General features: G+C 47.8%; 1 protein-coding gene across 1 annotated transcript in view; it reads right to left on the reverse strand.

Annotated features, from left to right (window-relative positions):
- Positions 1-18,268, reverse strand: part of RNASEH2B (ribonuclease H2 subunit B) — a 58,967-nt gene that overhangs the window by 25,391 nt on the left and 15,308 nt on the right. The window contains exons 2-4 of the mRNA XM_055335969.1: positions 10,270-10,341; positions 7,802-7,909; positions 3,295-3,371 (exon numbers count right to left, since the gene is read on the reverse strand). Coding sequence (XP_055191944.1) covers positions 3,295-3,371; positions 7,802-7,909; positions 10,270-10,341 — 257 coding nt within the window. The remainder of the gene's footprint in view (positions 1-3,294; positions 3,372-7,801; positions 7,910-10,269; positions 10,342-18,268) is intronic.

An 18,268-nucleotide genomic window follows, 5' to 3' on the forward strand; every position in this document is an offset into this window, starting at 1 on the left:
ACAAATATTTTCAATATTTAGCAGTTTAACACAATATTCTGATTATATATAATGGACTGCCACACAGAAATGATATAATAATTTCATAATTAGGGATCCCTGGGTGGCGCAGCGGTTTAGCGCCTGCCTTTGGCCCAGGGCGCGATCCTGGAGACCCGGGATCGAATCCCACGTCGGGCTCCCGGTGCATGGAGCCTGCTTCTCCCTCTGCCTGTGTCTCTGCCTCTCTCTATGTCTATCATGAATAAATAAATAAGTAAATCTTAAAAAAAAAAAAAGCCAACTATGTGTTAAAAAAATAATAATTTCATAATTAATATTTCATTCTCCCTTTCTTTACCATATAGGCCCCAAAAGGAAACGCAATAGCAACCTGCTTCGAAATAAAGTCAATAACAGTTGGGATAGCTAGAAAGAAGAATCTCTCTGGTGTTAAACCTTATGATTAGAAAAGAGCAGGTCAACGTTTCAAAAGCGCATCCCAATATCCTTTAACTCAATAGGACAAGATCGTATCTAAAATGCAGGGAAGGAAGGAAATACCTAAATGTCTCATGAGTTATCTTATAGGGCATTTCAGATATTTGAGGAGAAAAAGTAAGACGGTTTACAATGAAAGCCAACACCACTTTGAGCAGGATTTCTGCTTCGCTGTCCCTGTCGACCTGAACCAGCCACGGTACCCTCAGGCCTCCCGGGGGCCCGGTTGAGGGCTACTTTGCCACAGTCGTGGTCCTAGTGGTCCTAGTGGGACACGGGCAACACCCCCATGACATGGAGGGAGAGGCTTTCTCTCTGTTCATGCATCCCAGAAAACAAATGGGAGCCAACTCAAGTATTGAACTGAATACAACCGAACCGGGTCCTTCCTTCTGGGGGTGACCAGAACCACTCCTGCTCCCTAGAGATGAAGACTTCCTAGCTTCATTGCATATATACCTTAAACTGCCTCGCTTCACGGTAGCTTCCAGATGATGAGCACCATGGATGAAGCGAGGAATAAAACCTCCCGGGTCCATATGCCAGCACGGAGGATGTAGGGAAGGAGGAGAATGCAAGAAGCTAAGCTGCATCAGGAGAGAAAGCGTGACTTAAAGTTTCAGGTCTGTTTTATTGCTTTCAGTTTTTATAGCAAATTAAATTGACAGACCTACTGTATGGAAGTTCTGGAAATTTGGTCTAAGGACTAAGTAAGATGAGCCCAAAAACATTTACATAATAAGCAAACATCGGAGTATAAAAACCCAGATTCTTCCAAGCAGTTTAAATAGCACTTCTTCCTTAAAATTGTTAATTCACAGGTTTTCCAACTGTGGTTGGTAGATCCCTGGGAGTCTCTAATACCTTTTCAAGGTCATTTTCACAATAATGCTAGGATGCTATGTGCATTTTCACTGTGTTGACACTTGCCCTGCAGAGGTGGGCAGAGGTGCAGCCTCCTGAGCACCAGCCATGGCTGTGGCACCAACCTGTGCTCCTGTGTTCAACCAGGAGCTCCTCTGCTCTCCACTGCCATGCAGGGCAGTTAAAAAAAGAGAAAAAACCAGTTTTACTGAAGGATATCCTTGATTAAGGAGTAAAAGCAATTCCTTTTTGGTTAAACCTTGACCCTGAGTGGAAATCTTTTAAATATTCCGTGTGTTAAAAGTGATGCTAAAGCCCTTCTGCTACCCAGGCATCGTGATGACCTCAAGAAAATGTCCTTGCATCACTAAGCCAGGAGCAGAAATGGCCCCTTTTCCCGCTTTTTGTAGGATACCATTTTCAACTGGAAAAAACCATCGTGGACTACGGCTGTTCAGACTTGGGTATTTGGCTGGACATCAAAAAAGTGAGCCCGTCACCTCAAGGAAAAGACTGGCAGTACTTGTAGCCTATGATACAATTTTAATTTCCAAGTGAAAATCAGAATCGTAGAAGAGTGGCCCCTGCAGCCGTGACAGCTTCCCGATGACTCGGTGGTGACGGCAACAACGGAGAGAGAGACAATGAGGTGTGCCCAGACGTGGAAGTTCTGCAGAATCCAGCGGAACAGTATTCTCCCAGTGACTATCCCAATGCGTGATATTACAAAGTCACATGTGGGTAAAAAAATCCATTCTCGGTGCAAGACAGACCAACAGACTCACATAAACAGAACATGGGGACTTCACTGACGGGGTTTCAGATTCTGCATTGCCACTGACGTTTCAGAAACCACCCCCCTCGATGTTTGGGTGGTTTCAAACAACAGTATCCACAGTTACCTGAAAGAGCCTATTACACCGTCCTTCCCTTTTCCGACTACGCATCTCTGCGGGGCTGCACACTCTTCATATACTTCCACCGAAACACGTGGAAACAGACGGAATGCAGAGCCAGATACGAGAACCTAGACGTCTTCTGTTGAGCCCGACATCAAGGAGATTTGCAAAAAATGGAAAACAGTGCCACACCCTCCACTGGATCTTTACGTTATCACGTAATGCGCTTATTATTTTTATTTCAAAATAAATTAATGAAATTATTTTTAGATTTCTCAGTTTTCATTTCTAATGTCAATGTATCAGACTCTATACATTCCATACGTGTATCGGAATCTATACACGATACATCTAATGTATCAATGTATCAGAATGTATATTCGAATGTGTCAGTATCCTGATAGATAAAATCAGGAGCAAAGAGCTTTTGGGGACCCTTAGAGACTGTCAGGAGTGTAAAGGTATCCTGAGAGCAGAATGCCGCAGGACCCCTGGCTCAAACTATGGCTCTGTGAAGTCTGTCCTTACACTGCACAGGTAACTTCATCCTGTGGATCCTAACTGGGATCCCTAAAGTCTCGGGTGCAGCAGCCCCATTAATGAGCCTTTCCTAGGCACACCACAGTTTACCTAAAGTCTCTCACAAAGAAGAAAATGAAAGAAAATAAGTCTTCTTTCCTCCCCGAAGGCCTGAGGTCAGTTTCTTAACATCTGTACTGTATTTCAAAATTAAGGAGTACTTCACGATGACATTTTCATCGTTAGGCTTTTTGCCGAACGAGCCGGGCACGTGGCAGAGAGGGCTCGGCCGTTCTCAGAAGTCACAGGAAAACTAGATCGGGGCTGGCTCTCAGGCGTGGAGGTGCTCCAAGCCACCCCAGCCCACCTGGTACCCATCCATGTTCTATACCAACGACGCCAACCTGAGTTAAATTACACGACGTCTGAATTGTGGGGACTCTACATCTGGGTCACGGGGAGCAAAGAGAGAAGCTCAGCCGAAGAGCACCCTGCTCCGTCGTCCCCTCATCGTTAACACAGGGAGACCCACCTCCTTATCAGCCTTTCTGAGGTAGTGGAGAAGCAGAAATAGAGGATCCATGGGTGTGGCGAAGTGGAGCAGACCGCCTACAGATCAAAAAGAGAACAAAGGAAATTAAATGTCTTGGAAAGACAACTTAGTTATTTCATCTTAATCCCAATGTGGAAACCATTCCTTGAAAAATATACGTGGAATTCCAAATTCAGAAGTTCTTCTTACACAGGCACAGGATTTTCTTTTCTTTTTTTTTTTAATAATGAATTTATTTTTTATCGGTGTTCAATTTGCCAACATACAGAATAACACCCAGTGCTCATCCCGTCAAGTGCCCCCGCTCAGTGTCCGCCACCCAGTCACCCCCACCCCCCGCCCTCCTCCCCCTCCACCACCCCTAGTTCGTTTCCCACAGTTAGGAGTCTTCATGTTCTGTCTCCCTTTCTGATATTTCCTACCCATTTCTTCTCCCTTCCCCTCTATTCCCTTTCACTAATATTTATATTCCCCAAATGAATGAGACCATATAATTGTCCTTCTCCGAATGACTCATTTCACTCAGCATCATACCCTCCAGGTCCATCCACGTTGAAGCACATGGTGGGTATTTGTCATTTCTAATGGCTGAGGAATATTCCATTGTATACATAAACCACATCTTCTTTATCCATTCACAAATTACCAAAACTGGATCAGGCACAGGACTTTCTACAGGACTCTTTTGAAAGGCAGAATGTGCTAAATGTTGTCACCACCTGTCACCTAACACTGTTAATAGAGTCTCATTAACTATATTCCCTGTGCTGTATTTTTCATTTCTGTGACTTATTTATTTTACAACTGGAAGTCTGTACCTTTTCATCTTCTTTATTTCAGCCAGCTGTCCCCCCAACTCACCATCCCTCTGGCAACCACCAGTTTGCTCTCTGTATTTTAGAGTCTTTTTTGGGGCGACTGGGTGGCTCAGGCAGTGTCTGCCTTTGGCTCAGGTCATGATCCCAGGGTCATGGCATTGAGCCCTGTGTTGGGCTCCCTGCTCGGTGGGGCGTCTGCTTGCTCCCATCCTCTACTCATGCTCTCTTTCTCTCAAATAAAGAAAGAATATCTTTAAAAAAAAAAAAAAAAGTGGGGGCAGCCTGGGTGGCTCAGCAGTTTAGCGCTGCCTTTGGCCCAGGATGTGATCCTGGAGACCCGGGATCAAGTACCGCATCAGGTTCCCTGCATGGAGCCTGCTTCTCCCTCTGCCTGTGTCTCTGCCTCTCTCTGTCTCTCTCATGAATAAATAAATAAAATCTTTTTTAAAAAAGTATTTTCTTGTCTCTTTTGTTGTTTATTTGGTTGGTTTCCTAAATTCCATTTATCAGTGAAATCATACAGTATTTTTCTTGGACTGACTGACTTCATTTAGCATTATACCCACTAGGTCCACCCATGTTGTCACAAATGGCCAGATCCCATTATTTTTTATGGCTGAGTAATATTCCATTGTAAATATACATACATATGTATTATTCTAGTTAAAGTTCATATATGAACTTCACATATATATGAACATATATCTATGATTGTTTTAGTTGATATATCTCCTCTGACAAAGGAAACAAAAGCAAAAATGAACTATTGGAACCACCCCCCCAAAAGAAGAGATCTGGACATTGAAGGAAACCATCAACCAGATGAGAAGGCAACTACTGAATGGAAAAAGATACCTGCAAATGATACAGCCAATAGAGGGTTAATTTCCAAAATACAGAAAGAACTCATACAACTCAACACCAGAAAAAACAAATAATTTGATTAAAATATGGGCAGAAGACCTGAATAGATATTTTTCCAGAGAAGACTTCCAGATGGCCAACGGACACATGAAAAGATGCTCAACATCCCTCATCATCAGGAAAATGCAAATCAAAACCACCATGAGATATCACCTTACACCTGTCCAAGTGGTTAGAATAAAAAAATACAAGAAATAACAAGCGTTGACAAGGACACAGAGAAAAAGGAACCCTTGTGCACTATTGGCAAGAATGCGAATTGGTTCAGTCACTGTGGAAAACAGTACGGAGGGAGATTCCTCAGAAAAGTAAAAATAGAAGTGCCACGTGATCCAGGAATTTCACTACTGAGTATTTGCTCAAAGAAACAGAAAACACGAATTCAAAAAGATACATGCACCCTGATGTTTACTGCAGCATTATCTACAGTAGCCAAGGGATGGAAACGACCTAAGTGTCCACCGAAGGATGAATGAAGAGAGAAGATATGGAATATTTAGAAATCATTTTTAACAGAGGTCCTCCCACCGTCCCAAATAAGGGGCAAGAGTCGGGGGAGACACTGACCGAAGGTGAACCAGGGAAACATTAGGAGACCTGTATGTATAGGTTTACCTACAAAGCTTCAGTAAAAGGTAATTTCCTATGTTTTTGAGGATGAAGCCACGGGCAAGCAATAGTCTTCCCTCCATACATAGCTCTTTTTATGGTCTGTGGGTTAATGATTTAAAGCTCAGAAAGTGGTTCCCCACCTGAGGCCCTGCCCTATCCAAAGCTCACCCTATCCTCCTGCTCCCTGAGAAAAAGGCATGAGGAAGAGAGTCTAATAATAAGACTGAGCGTAAGAAACAGGACACTCTGTAGCAAGATTCATGGTACTATCCAGGAAAAAAAGGCAAATCAAACAAACTAGTCTATCCATTCCCCACTTTTCTTCCCTCGTCACAGCCCATCCAAGCATCCCAGACTCTCTTCCATAAGCCAGAAGATATAGTTCATCAAATGGAATAATAAACAATTCCTTTATCTTTATACTTATTTTGGTTTCAGGGAACATACGCACTTACTTTTATTCCCTAACAGAGCAACCCACCTCTACAGCCAAGAACTTCTAATCCCTAAATTATATATGCAGTTCCATTTCGTAGTAAGTGAAAGGAAATGTAAGAGAGTAATTTCACATTATATTAGTTGATTGTTCTTTTTAAAGTATTAGAGAAGCTTATGAAAACAACCTCTTAGAAGCTCTAAGCTCCTTTTATATGAGGCATCCACGATAGAAATTAGGAACCGGTTTCTAGGTCTGAAAACAATATCCTGGTGGCTATTCTTAAAAACAGTTCTCTCTTCAAGGCTGAGTTTAAAAAGAAGATGCTAAAAAAAAAAAATAAATAAAAAAAAATAAAAAGAAGACGATGATGAAAAAAGCAGGCACTTTGCTATGAATCTAAAACCACTTGACTAAATGAGGTCCATTAAAAAAGAAAGGGGGGGCGGGCAGGTACCAGCTCTGACAGTCCAGGAGAGGTGATCAATATTTCCCAGTATCATCTGGGTGTTACTGTGTCTCTCTAAGCTAAACCCGATTGCAAGTGCATCACGTTAGGAGTTGGAACTCTCATATTTTGCCAGATCGATGAGCACAGCAGCGACAATAAAAGCGAATGCAGACTTTCCACCTGCCGGACTACATACACAGACGGCCACTGCATTTTGGCGACCGAAAGCCATTGCACATAGTCTCAGGCACGTAGGTATAGGAATTTTGTCACCAGCAATAAACTCTGGCTCTGGAATGTCTCAGAAGAAAGTGGCCTTTCCATCTTGGCACTAAGTGAAGAAATACACGGCCAACAGAAAACAGAGGGCTTACAAAGAAACACAAAAATACTCTCCAAAAACCATGAGAAAAGAGGCAGAGGGAACGTGGAACGCCTCGACTATCCCCGACTCCCCCCACCTCCCGACTCCTAGAACCATCAGGACACGTCGTATCCGTTTTCCTTCTGAGTCAATGCTGCCCCCAAATCAGAGGACCAGTAAAAGAAACAGAACGTTGGTGCTGGGTATGTCGGGGATATGTGGGTGAGGGCAGTAATAATTTATATGACAAAGCATTAAAAAATCTGTTATATTCTATTTTATTTTAAAAGCAACAGCAGTATCCATTTGCAAAGGAATAAAATGCTACTACTAAAATGCGAAGATCCTCAGAAGTGCCTAACAGAAGAACAGAGTTCCCAGTCCATACAATGCAAACCCCCACGTTAGAACGATCATCTGATTTATTTTATTTTTTTTAAAGATTTTATCTATTCATGAGAGACAGAGAGAGAGAGAGAGAGAGAGAGGCAGAGACACAGGCAGAGGGAGAAGCAGGCTCCACGCAGGGAGCCCGACGCCAGGATCACGCCCTGGGCCGAAGGCAGGCACCAAACCATTGAGCCACCCGGAGATTCCCCGATCATCTAATTTCTAAGAACCCATCAGTGTTTTAAGACACAAAGCAGAGTTATTAGTTTAAATTGTCCTACTATGTAAGATATGCTGGATATTGATCTTAACTTGCTCCAATGATCTTCCCCTTGCCCTGGATTACACCCTGCTGACGCCCAGGCAGCCACGGCATGGGCCCGACTGCGAACTGGGCCGCCAGGCCTGTGCCTCCACACGTGAGGGGTGGGAAAGCCTTCCCACACCAAGTAGGTGTTAGGTGAATGGAAATATATACACGAGTCACTCACCTGATTGGACTGATTGGTCTATAAACCAAGAATGGTGTTTCTCCTTGAAAACTTTTATTTCAAACAGCTGCTGGAGACACAGATCGAACAAGTAAATGGTTCCTTCCCCTGTTAAGACAAATCTGGTTTTTATTTGTAAGTTTTCACACGCACGGAGCATCAAGAGGCTGTCGAGGCTGTCCCACAGTTCTGAGGAGTGACCCTACTATGAACATAAACACATTCTACACGAACTGGCTCCAAGGAAAGCGTGTGGCTACCATAGACAGACGCTTATTTTCCAGCTCTGTGATCCTCACTCAACTCAAACCAATAAATAAAAAAGCGCAAGTCATTCATCTCAAGTGCTACAAAGCGTCTCACTGACTCCTGGGATAGGTCACGAAGGGAAACCCGTTCTTAAGCTGCCCAGACCTACGGGTTCAGCCAGATGCACCGAGCTGGCGGGTGGCTCCTCCCGTGGGGACCCCAAGGGCCAGCTCTGGGCGAGGAAGGACCTCCAGTCTGAATCTATGTGCACCACATGCTGGGCGTGTGCCCTTGGGGAAGGTATGGAAACCTTTCTGTGCCTCTGTTTCCACCTCTGTAAAGTGGGAGCAATATGGAACCGACCTCACAGGTTTTTGCAAGGATTAGTAAAAGGCAGAGCAAGTGCAGAGTTCCCAAAACAGTACCTGGCACGTAGTACATGCTCAGCGAGCGTTAGCCTTTATTCTTCCACAGTCACGTAGTAAATGCAAACATTTGTTCCTCTGCTGTTTATTTTTTAATTTTTTTAAAAAGATTTATTTATTTATTCATTCAGAGAGAGTAACAGAGAGGCAGAGACCCAGGCAGAGGGAGAAGCAGGCTCCATGCAGGGAGCCCCACGCGGGACTCGATCCCGGGTCTCCAGGATCACACCCCGGGATGCAGGCGGCGCTAAACCGCTGCGCCACCAGGGCTGCCCTGTTCCTCTGTTGTTTAAAGGCATTTACATGAAATAAATTTTACAAGGAGCCTGACTTTTTTGTGTTCGTTGCATGCTTCACTACCCTTTACTGCTACCAAAGACTTCGCTTGAAAAAAATTGCTTGCCTCAACTTAGTCTGATGTGTAATGAGGAGTTCCAGGTAATATAGCTGACCGATTCCATTTTCAATTCAAATTCAACTCCCCGTTGAGGAAGAGGACACGGGAAGAAGCCAGAAATGTGTGTCTTTCTTGTGGCCTCCAATGATGTCTTTCCATCAACACCAATAAGGCACCACCCATTGGCTTTCCTTTGCTCTTACTATTCAGGACCGACCCACCAGCACAACGCTCTAATTGGCTACGTATCACATGTCTACTCAAAACCTTATAAAATCAATTACAACCTTCTAACATACATCTTGTAAAATAATGAAAAAATAATCCCACATGGAGGTGCATCAATACTATGTATTTATGGAATATTTCAATGTTTTTGCCTAAAAATCAAACACAAAATGCACTGAATATACAGTCAAAATAAAAATTAGTTGCCATAGAATATGTATCTCTGTACACAACGCTTTTTATATTAAAAAAAAAAAATCACTTGGGCAGCCCAGGTGGCTCAGTGGTTTAGCCCCTGCCTTTGGCCCAGGGTGTGATCCTGGAGACCCGGGATCGAGTCCCACGTCGGGCGCCCTGCATGGAGCCTGCTTCTCCCTCTGCCTGTGTCTCTGCCTCTCTCTCTCTCTGTGTCTCTCATGAATAAATAAATAAAATTTATTTTTAAAAAAATCACTTCTAGACTGGGAACAAATACACTGCCTTTTGGTCAGAACAAAATAATGGAAGTACCACTAACAATGAAAACACTCAAAATCCTGGCAGGTCAAGAGAAAACGTTTGTTGTTGTTGTTGTTTTACTCTGATTATTTTACTTCACCACATAAAATGAATGTAAGTGGAGGCTCATGTTGGAATAGCTGCTTTAAGAAGAGTTGGCTTAAGAAAGCTGAAGATTGGGGATCCCTGGGTGGCGCAGCGGTTTGGCGCCTGCCTTTGGCCCAGGGCGCGATCCTGGAGACCCGGGATCGAATCCCACGTCGGGCTCCCGGTGCATGGAGCCTGCTTCTCCCTCTGCCTGTGTCTCTGCCTCTCTCTCTCTCTCTCTCTCTCTCTCTCTCTCTCTATCATAAATAAAAATTAAAAAAAAAAAGAAAGCTGAAGATCAGTCTGTTTTCAGAGAGAAACTAAAACACACCACTTCTTATCTTGCATGCATTTCTGATGAGCGAACAGTTCTACAGATTTAGAAGGAGAAATAAAAAATAAGAAAGAAATAAAAAATGTTCAGATCAAGCTTGCTTTTGTCACCCAGCATCGCCGTCTTACCTTTAAAAGCTAGTAAGGAAGGACAGACGTACGAAGGTAAATAAGTATACAGACTTTTTGGCAGCAATGTTTAAAAAAACCTTAAAGTTACTGCTATGGGAGAAGGGGAGAGGAAAGCTTACCTGAACATGGGTTCACCAATTTTACGAACATAAGCCCACTTTTCATCTTCTTTGAAGCATCTTTTAAATACTCTGAAAAGAAATGATGAGTTTGTAAAAGTCAAGACATTTGCTTTGTTGCTCACCTTATTTACTCTGTTTTCCTTTTCCCTTCTGTTTACGTGGTTTTTCTTTGTAAACTCTCGAGCTCCCATACGGTTGTACCCTCTGTGTCCTACGTAGGCCTTCTCAAGCCTATATGCATCACCTCTATTTTCTCCAAATAATGCATCTTTAATCTACCTGGAATACGCCTGGGTAGAAGACATGGAGAGGAGATCCAACTCTTTTTTTTTTTCCCCCAATGAACTGCCCGGTTGTGCCAATGTGGTCTTCTAAAAACCCATGACTGGAACAGACCCTTTAGGCTACGTGTTTTAACTACACTTATAAGTCTGCGTATGGGAATTCTATGTCGGTCCACTGGTCTGTGTCTTTATTAGCATTACTATTTGAAAACTTTGATCATTACAGCTTTAAAATACATTTCAATATCCATCGAAGTAAGCTCTCTCATTATGTGTCCTCTACCATATTTTACTGTCAAAGTTTTAATCGTGTAGACCAAACCACGATGGCCATTTTATTCATAACATCCTCCACGCATTTTGAATGCACCCAGACTCCTAGAGACTCTCTCTCCAGAAGGAACAAAGGGGCTCCGATCATCGAGCAGAGCAACAACCCCCCAAAAGCGCAAATCGGAGACCTTTGGGGTAAGAAGCGGCTCTTTATGGTTTTTATTTTCTCTGGCCCCCACTGCCTTCCCCTACTTCAGATCTTCACACGCTTAAACGTAGCAAGCGTGATTAGACATCAGTTTCTTCATTAATGGTTAAAATACAGCTTTCTTCTTAAAATAAGAGTGACATTAACTATATAAAGGAAAAAAAAAACTGATTTTGGGATTTCCACTTGCAACTAAATGCAGTGACGGGACTGTATCTATCCTCCCACCTGAAACCACCGCCACCAACAACAAAATAGACAAAACTGTTAAGTTCCAGACACTGAGCTGTGATCCCCGAGAGATGGGCAACGATCGAGGGGAACCCCCGAATGCCCCCGCCTACTGCCTGGGGGCGTCTGCAGCCCGGAGTGCAGAAGTGAAGGCCCCAGATGATGCCGGGCGGCCTCCCTGGGTAGAAGAGGGGGCGCTGAAGGTTCTGGAGGCGCCAGGGCCATAGTTCAGAGGGCAGCGTACGGGCAAGGAGGGAGCTCCAAAGAGACAAAACCCCAGAGACGTGCACAAGGGGGAGCTGCAGTCCTGGGCGCAGACCCCGACGCACCTGTGAGGACAGAGGCCGCCCCGCAGTCGCCGGGCCAGGGGGGCCTGGTGGCGCAGGGCTCTCAGCGCCGGGCGGGCGGGCGCCCCCACACCCTCCACGCACCCAGAGGGTCTCGCCTCGGCAGCAGGAAACCAAGGGCCCGAGCTAAGTTCTGCTGTGGCACCGACGAAGGGCTCTAAAAAGCAAGACCGAAAAGCACCAAAGCGTTTCTGGGCCCCTTCCCCGCGCCGAGGGAAGCTCCAGATCACGTCCAGGCACACGAAAATGCTCGTCAACCCAGAAGGTAAAACTCATGATGTCTGGCGCCGAGTCGCATATTCCTGGGCGTTCAAAGCCACAGAAAATGGCCCACGAGGAGGGAAATAAAGGAACCAATGACAGAGGGAGGGGTCCTGATCTCGGACGCGGATGTCGGAAGGGTCGGGCAAGGGCAGAAGGACGCGGCGTTCCTCGTCGAGACGCAGAAGGTCTTTATAAAGGACCCAAGTTGAAATGAAAACCACACTAGATGGGACTAACGGCGGGGGGAAGGTTCGCGAGCTGAAGACGTCGCAACAGAAACTAGGTGAAATGGCAACACGGAGAAAAAAGAACGGAAAATCGATGGCCCACCAGGGAGCAGGAGGGGACTCGCCCACCAGGAGCAGGAGGGGACTCGCCCACCAGGGAGCAGGAGGGGACTCGCCCACCAGGGAGCAGGAGGGGACTCGCCCACCAGGGAGCAGGAGGGGACTCGCCCACCAGGGAGCGGAGGGACTCGCCACCGGAGCAGGGGGACTCGCCCACCAGGAGCAGGAGGGGACTCGCCCACCAGGGAGCAGGAGGGGACTCGCCCACCAGGGAGCAGGAGGGGACTCGCCCACCAGGGAGCTGGAGGGGACTCGCCCACCAGGGAGCTGGAGGGACTCGCCACAGGAGCGGAGGGGACTCGCCCACCAGGGAGCTGGAGGGGACTCGCCCACCAGGGAGCAGGAGGGGACTCGCCCACCAGGGAGCAGGAGGGGACTCGCCCACCAGGGAGCAGGAGGGGACTCGCCCACCAGGGAGCTGGAGGGGACTCGCCCACCAGGGAGCAGGAGGGGACTCGCCCACCAGGAGCAGGAGGGACTCGCCCACCAGGAGCTGGAGGGGACTCGCCCACCAGGGAGCTGGAGGGGACTCGCCCACCAGGGAGCAGGAGGGGACTCGCCCACCAGGGAGCAGGAGGGGACTCGCCCACCAGGGAGCTGGAGGGGACTCGCCCACCAGGGAGCTGGAGGGGACTCGCCCACCAGGGAGCAGGAGGGGACTCGCCCACCAGGAGCTGGAGGGGACTCGCCCACCAGGGAGCTGGAGGGGACTCGCCCACCAGGGAGCAGGAGGGGACTCGCCCACCAGGGAGCAGGAGGGGACTCGCCCACCAGGGAGCTGGAGGGGACTCGCCCACCAGGGAGCTGGAGGGACTCGCCCACCAGGGAGCAGGAGGGGACTCGCCCACCAGGGAGCAGGAGGGGACTCGCCCACCAGGGAGCAGGAGGGGACTCGCCCACCGGCGAGCAGGAGGGGACTCGCACGTCCTGCTAACGTACGCATCACTGGAGAGGGTGCGGGGAAGGGAAAAATGAAGAAATTGTGGCTAAATATCTTCAAATCTGATGAAACCAGCACACCCACAGGTTCGAGAAGTTCAATTAAACCCGAAGCCCGGGAAAGAGCGTGAACTACACATAATGGACGGGTCAGAGCCAGCAATAAAGGGGCAGATCCTAAGAGCGAGTTAAAGGAGACACGTGACGGCAGCGGCGCGGAGCCACAGGCGGCGGCAACCGGTCGCTGGCAACTGTGCAGCTGGAGGCCGCGCCGCGACCCGGACGTCCCGACGGAAAACGTGAAGATGCCAGGGCAACCGGCCTCGGGAAATGAGGGCGAAACAGACGTTCTGGGGCACGCAAGGGCTGAGAGCAGGAACCACGGACAGGCCGCCCCCCAGGGAACGTGAAGGAAGCCTGGCGAAGGCGGCCGGTGCAGGCACGAACCCAAAGGCGGCACGGAGGGCGCGGGGAAAGGAGGCCGCACGGCCCAGGGATCACTGGACTCGCCTTAAAGATCACGACCCGCGGGCTCGGCGGTGATCGCCTGCCCTCGGCGCAGGCCGTGACCCCGGGTCCCGGGATCGGGTCCCCCTCGGGCTCCCCGCAGGAGCCTGCTTCTCCCTCGGCCTGGGCCTCCGCCTCTCTCTCTGAGGGTCTCAGGAATAAATAAATAACATCTTAAAAAAAAAAAGATCACAGACAACACCAGTAGTGCGGGGCTTGCCAGGTGGACGTCAGCGAAACGCGAGACGGGGAGGCGCGCGGGCCAGGGCAGGGCGGGAAGGCCGCGGCCACGGATCAGGCCTCGGGGAGATTCCCGTCCCCGGGGGGCGGGACGTCGAGCCCCAAGGGGTCACCAGGAGTAACAAAAAGCGCTGTCACTGATAAGGTAGCATGGGAGGTGAAACAGCACCATAAAGACTCAATTCACCCAAAAAGGCAGAAAGGGAGTAAGAGACGGATGTTCTGGAGGACACACGAGACAGACGGCAGCCAGACGAGACGGCAGGACCGAACCCTATCAATAGTCACACGCAACGTCAAACTCTGTGCCCCCCAATTCGAAGGCAGCAATTTTCGGATTCACCGAGAAAGGTGAGCACCGCACCTGCCTGTAGAGCCACCCTAGAGACGCAGGCAGGCCCGAGGGAGAGGCAGATGGGTGCCCCCTATCCTGCTACCACCGGGGAGAGAGAGCCCAGCTGGCCCTTAACAGACAGACAGACGACCCCAGCGCCCAGCCCCGTCAGGTGGCCGCAAACAGCTCTCGCCGGGCCGCACCCCCTCCGGCGACCCCTGGCCCGGCCGCACCTCGGGCCCACACGGCGCCCGGCCTTGTCCAGTGAGGGTTTTCGATCCTCTGGGTAAACATCCAGTAGTGGGATTACTGGGTCTTACGGTGACTCTAGGGGCTTTAGGGTTTTTTTGAGGAACCTCCATACTGTTTTCCATATGATTTCACTTATATTTGGATTTTAAAAAAGATTTTATTTACTCCTGAGAGACACACAGAGAGGCAGAGACCAGGCCGAGGGAGCAGCAGGGGAGCCCGAGGTGGGACTCGATCCCGGGACCCCGGGGTCACGGCCTGGGCCCAAGGCAGACGCTCCACCGCGGAGCCACTCAGGTGCCCTCATATTTGGAATTAAAGAAACAAATTAGTAAAGAAAAAAGAAGCAAACCAACCAACCGAAAGCCGACTCTGAACTGTAGAGGGCAGGTGAGGGGTCAGGAGTCCACGCGTAACGTGTGCGCCGTGGAACCACCGTGTTGCACACCTGACACTAACACATCTGGGTTAGTTATACCGGAATTAAAAAAAAAAATAAGGAAAAAAAAAGAAAATTTCAAGGTCGTGTCATTTCACAAGGATAAGAGGATCGAGAGGAACTAGTCGCCGACGTTTTCGCCCCACGAGAGCGGGGAGGCCCACGGCCCCTTGCCCGGCCCGGGCCGCGCCCTACCCCGCCCGCCCGCGCTGTCGCCTTGTGGTTCTGAGGATGGTCTGCACGGAGCCACGCAGGTCTGACTGCAGGAATCTCTTCAGACCTTCCTTCGTGCGGCTTACAAACCCGAGGGACGCCCAGCGCCGCTAAGAACTTTCCGGAAGGCCGCCGGGTGGCTCCCGCCTGCTGCGCCCCGGCCCCGGCCCCGGCCCGGCCGCGCTCTGGTCTCCCCTTCAGCTCGCCCGCCCGTCTCCCGACGTCAATTTGGTGAACCACTATGGATTTTTTAAATTTCTTTTCTTTTTTTTTTTTCTCGATGGAGAGTTCTGGTTCTGGTGACTCTTGCCAGGTCTCCTTCAACTTTCCTCCAGCGCTGAAAGAATTAAAATTTACAGACACCAAAGGTCCAAAAAATATCATTTTTGACGACCAACTATACAAGGGAAGCAGTGTCTCCGTTTTTCTCAGGAAGGGCACTAAGTCCAGAGGATCAGCTACCGCCCAAAACGTCAAACTAAGAACGTTGGAATCACTAAGTGCAAATAAACACGGACGTTAACGCGTTTGGCTGCAAAGGCCAAGGTTCTCTGAAATACACGCGGGACGCCTCAGCGCAGAGAACGCTGAAGAAGTCCACGTCGTGGGGGGGAGCAGCTGTTCTCGGGCGTGCCAGTAAAATAAGCTGCCGTCGGACTGAATCCTTCAACACAGGATTCCGCTGAGGTGCCACCCTCTTTAATGACAGGATTGTTCTACCTCTTTAATGATAGGATGGATTTTACTGATTTTTATTTTTTAAAATATTCCATTTATTTATTTGAGACAAGAGAGAGAAAGCACAGGAAGGAGCAGGGGGGGAGGAGCAGAGCCCCCACTGAGCAGGGAGCCCGACGCAGGGCTGGATCCCAGGACCCCGGGATCATGACCTGAGGCGAAGGCAAATGCTGAACTGAGCCCCCCAGGCGCCCCCATAGAATGGATTGTAAAATCCACGTCTCCTGCCTACTTCACTCATTCACCTATTAACTACTGATGAGCGAAGGAGACCCAGCCTGCTCCCATGAGGAGCTGACGGACGTTCCACGGAAGAGACGGACACCGGGCCCCCCAATCATGCAGATGTAGGCTGCAGGTGCAACAGCTGCTAAGGAGAGGACATGCATGGAATCGGAGGCCTTCAGATGAGGACACCACTAGGTAAGCCGGTCCGAGAGGCCTTCCTGCGCCTAGCACTAGCGCCGCCCGACGTCTTTGCTTTGATGCCTAAGAAGTCAAAGGAGTTACGCATTCACTTCACCAGAGACATCTTCAGCAGGCTCCTGGGCCAAATCCGAGCCACAGCGGGGTTTTGTTTGATGTGCACATTGGGAAAAAAACTGATTTTAGGTGCCAATAGTTGTAAGTAGGGGCGCAGGCTTCAAATGTGTTCTTTCCTAAATATGAAAAAAACATTCTATGGTCTCATTCATTTGGGGAATATAAATAATAGTGAAAGGGAATAGAGGGGAAGGGAGAAGAAATGGGTAGGAAATATCAGAAAGGGAAACAGAACATGAAGACTCCTAACTCTGGGAAACGAACTAGGGGTGGTGGAAGGGGAGGAGGGCGGGTGGTAGGGGTGAATGGGTGACGGGCACTGAGGGGGCACTTGATGGGATGAGCACTGGGTGTTATTCTGTATGTTGGCAAATTGGACACCAACAAAAAATAAATTTATTATTTAAAAAAAACAGCTATGTCAAAAAAAAAAAATTACCAGATTTTGCCTCACATGATCAAAAAGCCTGGCGACAACCAACTCTGTCAAACTCCAACGACCAGTCTCTACTTCCCCTTATTCCTCTGTAGCACCTTGACCACTTCATGGTCAGACGGTGATCAGATGCCACGGGGGTCCCTCCCTAAACCACATTCTCGTCTGCTAGAGTCCATGTACTCACAGCACCACGTATCAGGTGCTGCATAAATAACCATTTAGTCACAAACACCACTCTCTTATTGAGTCTTTTTTATCACCAAACTTTATTTTATTACCAGTTTTCTATTCCCAGCTCAGTCAGATTCCGAGGCACTAAGAATACAGCAGTGAATAAAACAAAACCCCTGCTCCAGAGCAAGACTGCATCCCCGCGATCCCCACCCCACTCCAACTACACCAGCCCACTTCATCGATTCCCAGGCTCCATCCTCCCCTCTCCTCCTCCCCTCATCCAGTCCCACAGGACAGGGACTAGGGTTCATATCCACCAGACCTTGGAGGCCCTGGGTCCAGAACCAAAAATGCATTCCACAAATGTGAGCCACTTCTCCAATTTAAAATTTGCTAGGAGACATATTAAAAATGGGTAAAATAACTGCGGGTAACATATTTTATTTCACCCAATATATCTAAAGTATTTTCATTTCAACATGTAAAGAAAATTTCCTATGAAATATGTTAGCATGACGTTACCTGTGGGTTTTTTTATAGATGCCCTCTATTAGACTGAGGAAGTTCCCTATTCCTAATTTTTGGACTGTTTTTTTTTTTTACCATGAAATAGCGCCATATTTTCTCAAATGCTGTTTCTGTGGCTGAGATGGTTATGTGGTTTGGGGCTTTTATTTTATTAAAATGGTACATTGATTGCTTTTGGTATGTTCAAACAACGCTGCATTCCTAGGATAAATCCCACTTGGTCATGGTGTATGATGCTTTATACATACTTCTGGATTTGGTTTGCTACTTGTTGAGAACTTTTGCATCTAGGTTTATGAGGGACATTGATCTGTGCTTTTTTTTTAATGCCTTTGGTGTTGGTATGAAAGTAACACTGGCCTCATAGAATGAGCTGGGAAATGTTTTTTCCATTTTTTGAGAAAAGTTTAGAAAGGATTAACATTAATATGTTCAATGTTTAGTGGAATTTACCATGAAGCTATGTAGGATTGGGCTTTTTTTTTTTTTTTTTTCCTGTGAGAAGCTTCTAATTTACTAATTTCTTTACTTGCTATAGGTCCATTCAGATGGTCTGTCTGAAGAAATAGAGTTGGTTTTGGTAATTTATGCCATTCTAGGGCTTTGTCCACCTCATATAACTTATCCATTTTCTTGGCCTACAGTGGTTGATAGGGTTCCCCACGATCCTTCTTCATTTCTGTAAGATCAGTAGTG

This window comes from Nyctereutes procyonoides, unplaced genomic scaffold (assembly GCF_905146905.1).
Source record: "Nyctereutes procyonoides isolate TBG_1078 unplaced genomic scaffold, NYPRO_anot_genome, whole genome shotgun sequence".
NCBI lineage: Eukaryota > Metazoa > Chordata > Mammalia > Carnivora > Canidae > Nyctereutes > Nyctereutes procyonoides.